Source organism: Chaetura pelagica, unplaced genomic scaffold, assembly GCF_000747805.2.
Source record: "Chaetura pelagica isolate M959 unplaced genomic scaffold, ChaPel_1.0 scaffold1443, whole genome shotgun sequence".
Taxonomy (NCBI): domain Eukaryota; kingdom Metazoa; phylum Chordata; class Aves; order Apodiformes; family Apodidae; genus Chaetura; species Chaetura pelagica.
In genome coordinates this window covers 20,018-22,290 of record NW_009952607.1, presented here as the reverse complement: position 1 = coordinate 22,290, position 2,273 = coordinate 20,018, and the positions used below count along the sequence as shown (strand labels likewise).

Below are 2,273 nucleotides of genomic sequence, written 5' to 3'. Positions count from 1 at the left end.
CCCGGGCACAGTTTTACTTTGGTTTTTCAAACAAAAAGACCCCAAAGGACAAAAAGGAAAAGCTCTTCCTTGTTCTACCAGAGCAGAAAATTAACAACAATTGGCTCTGTCGCTTGAAATAACAGTTTTTGGCACGTTTTCCTTGCAGGGTGACATCCAGGTGGCTCCTGAGGACATCAAAAGTGAGTGGCAACCTCGTCACCCCTCACCCTGGAGGGCTGTGGGGGGCCTGGGAACCCCCCCTGTGGGTGGGGGTGAACCCCTGTGATCAGCCAGACCCTTGGTTGGATGTCAAGGGGGGTCTTTGGTGGCTCGAGGGGGTGTGGGAAGTGCTGGGATTACCCAGTAGTTCCCAGGGATGCCCCAAATCCTTGATGATCCCTCAAGGGGGGTCTTTGGTGGCTCGAGGGGGTGTGGGAAGTGCTGGGATTACCCAGTAGTTCCCAGGGATGCCCCAAATCCTTGATGATCCCTCAAGGGGGGTCTTTGGTGGCTCGAGGGGGTGTGGGAAGTGCTGGGATTACCCAGTAGTTCCCAGGGATGCCCCAAATCCTTGATGATCCCTCAAGGGGGGTCTTTGGTGGCTCGAGGGGGTGTGGGAAGTGCTGGGATTACCCAGTAGTTCCCAGGGATGCCCCAAATCCTTGATGATCCCTCAAGGGGGGTCTTTGGTGGCTCGAGGGGGTGTGGGAAGTGCTGGGATTACCCAGTAGTTCCCAGGGATGCCCCAAATCCTTGATGACCCATCCCAGGGCTCTACAAGGAGTATAAGATGCTGAAGCAACAGAGAGAGGAGTCAGATCCCACCCAACTCAGCCCTTCCTGCCCACCAGCAGCTCAGGAGACCCCAACCCAGGAGCAGGTACTGGGAAAATCCGCCCCCCCTCCCCCCTTTCCTTTGGATTTTGCCTCCAACCCCAGAGATTGAACCTTGGGGTGAAGGTTTTGGGCTGTTTCTGCTCAGTTTTTCACCGTGGACGGAACCATGTTTCTCCTTCTGGGTTACAACAGGATTTATTTCACCTTTAGCAGGGAAAATTGTCTAATGAGCACCATAAAATGCTTATTTTTGAGGAACAAAATGCCCCAAAACACCCTGGATTTGCTACCTGGAGCTGCCAGGTGATGATGTTGTCCTTGTTCTCCAGCTCCTTTCTCCTCCGGGAGGTTCTTGGGCTCATCCCTGTGAAACAACTCAGGAGTTTGGGATCTCCAGGGATGGGTTTACCAGGGTGGTTGGGTTTTTTTTTGGCTTGAATGGGCTGGATTGAACGTGGTTTTGGTGTCGTTGCAGGTGCCAGAGTCGGGTTGTTGGGGGTCACACCTGAACCGGCCACCAAAGCCCCCCAAGTCGGGGGGTGCTGACCCTGCTGTGCCCAAAGCCTCGTCACACGTTTATGGGATGAAGCTGAAATCCAAGCTTGGAGCTGCTGGGAAGGTTGGGATTGGCTGGGGATGCTCCTGGAGCTCCTTTGGATCCTCCGAAATGGTGCCCCCTTCTTTCAGAGACCCCCCAAAATGGTCACCTCCTCCTTTCAGAGACCCCCAAAATGGTGCCCCTTCCTTTCAGAGACCCTCAAAATGCTGCCCCCTCCTTCCAGAGACCCCCAAAATGGTCACCTCCTCATGCCAGAGACCCCCAAAATGGTGCCCCCTCCTTCCAGAGACCCCCAAAATGGTCACCTCCTCATGCCAGAAACCCCCAAAATGGTGCCCTCTCCTTTCAGAGACCCCCCCAAAATGGTCACCTCCTCATGCCAGAAACCCCCAAAATGGCCACTTTCCCATGCCAGAGACCCCTGAAATGGTGGTCCCTCCTTTCAGAGACCCCCAAAATGGTCACCTCCTTGTGCCAGAGACCCCCAAAATGCTGCCCCCTCCTTCCAGAGACCCCCAAAATGGTCACCTCCTCATGCCAGAGACCCCCAAAATGGTGCCCCCTCCTTCCAGAGACCCCCAAAATGGTCACCTCCTCATGCCAGAGACCCCTGAAATGGTGGCCCCTTCATACTAGAAGCCCCCAAAACGGTGGCCTCCTCCTGTCAACCCCCCCCAAATGGCAGCCTCATGCCCAGAGACCCCCAAAATGGTGCCCCCTCATGCCAGAGACCCCCATAATGATGCCCCCTCATGCCCAGAGACCCCCAAAATGGTGCCCCCTCATGCCAGAGACCCCCATAATGATGCCCCCTCATGCCCAGAGACCCCCAAAATGGTGCCACTCTCCTTCCAGAGACCCCCAAAATGGTGCCCCCTTCATGTCAGAGCCCCCC

The 2,273-nt window shown here is 55.6% G+C and overlaps 1 protein-coding gene across 1 annotated transcript in view; it reads left to right on the top strand.

The window, feature by feature from the left end:
• Window positions 1-148: 148 nt before the first annotated feature.
• RECQL4 (RecQ protein-like 4) overlaps window positions 149-2,273 on the top strand; it is a gene marked incomplete at its 5' end in the record, with an annotated part of 10,378 nt that continues 8,253 nt past the window's right edge. The window contains 3 exons of the mRNA XM_009993737.1: window positions 149-182; window positions 753-862; window positions 1,295-1,438. Of these exons, the coding sequence (XP_009992039.1) occupies window positions 149-182; window positions 753-862; window positions 1,295-1,438 (288 nt within the window). The remainder of the gene's footprint in view (window positions 183-752; window positions 863-1,294; window positions 1,439-2,273) is intronic.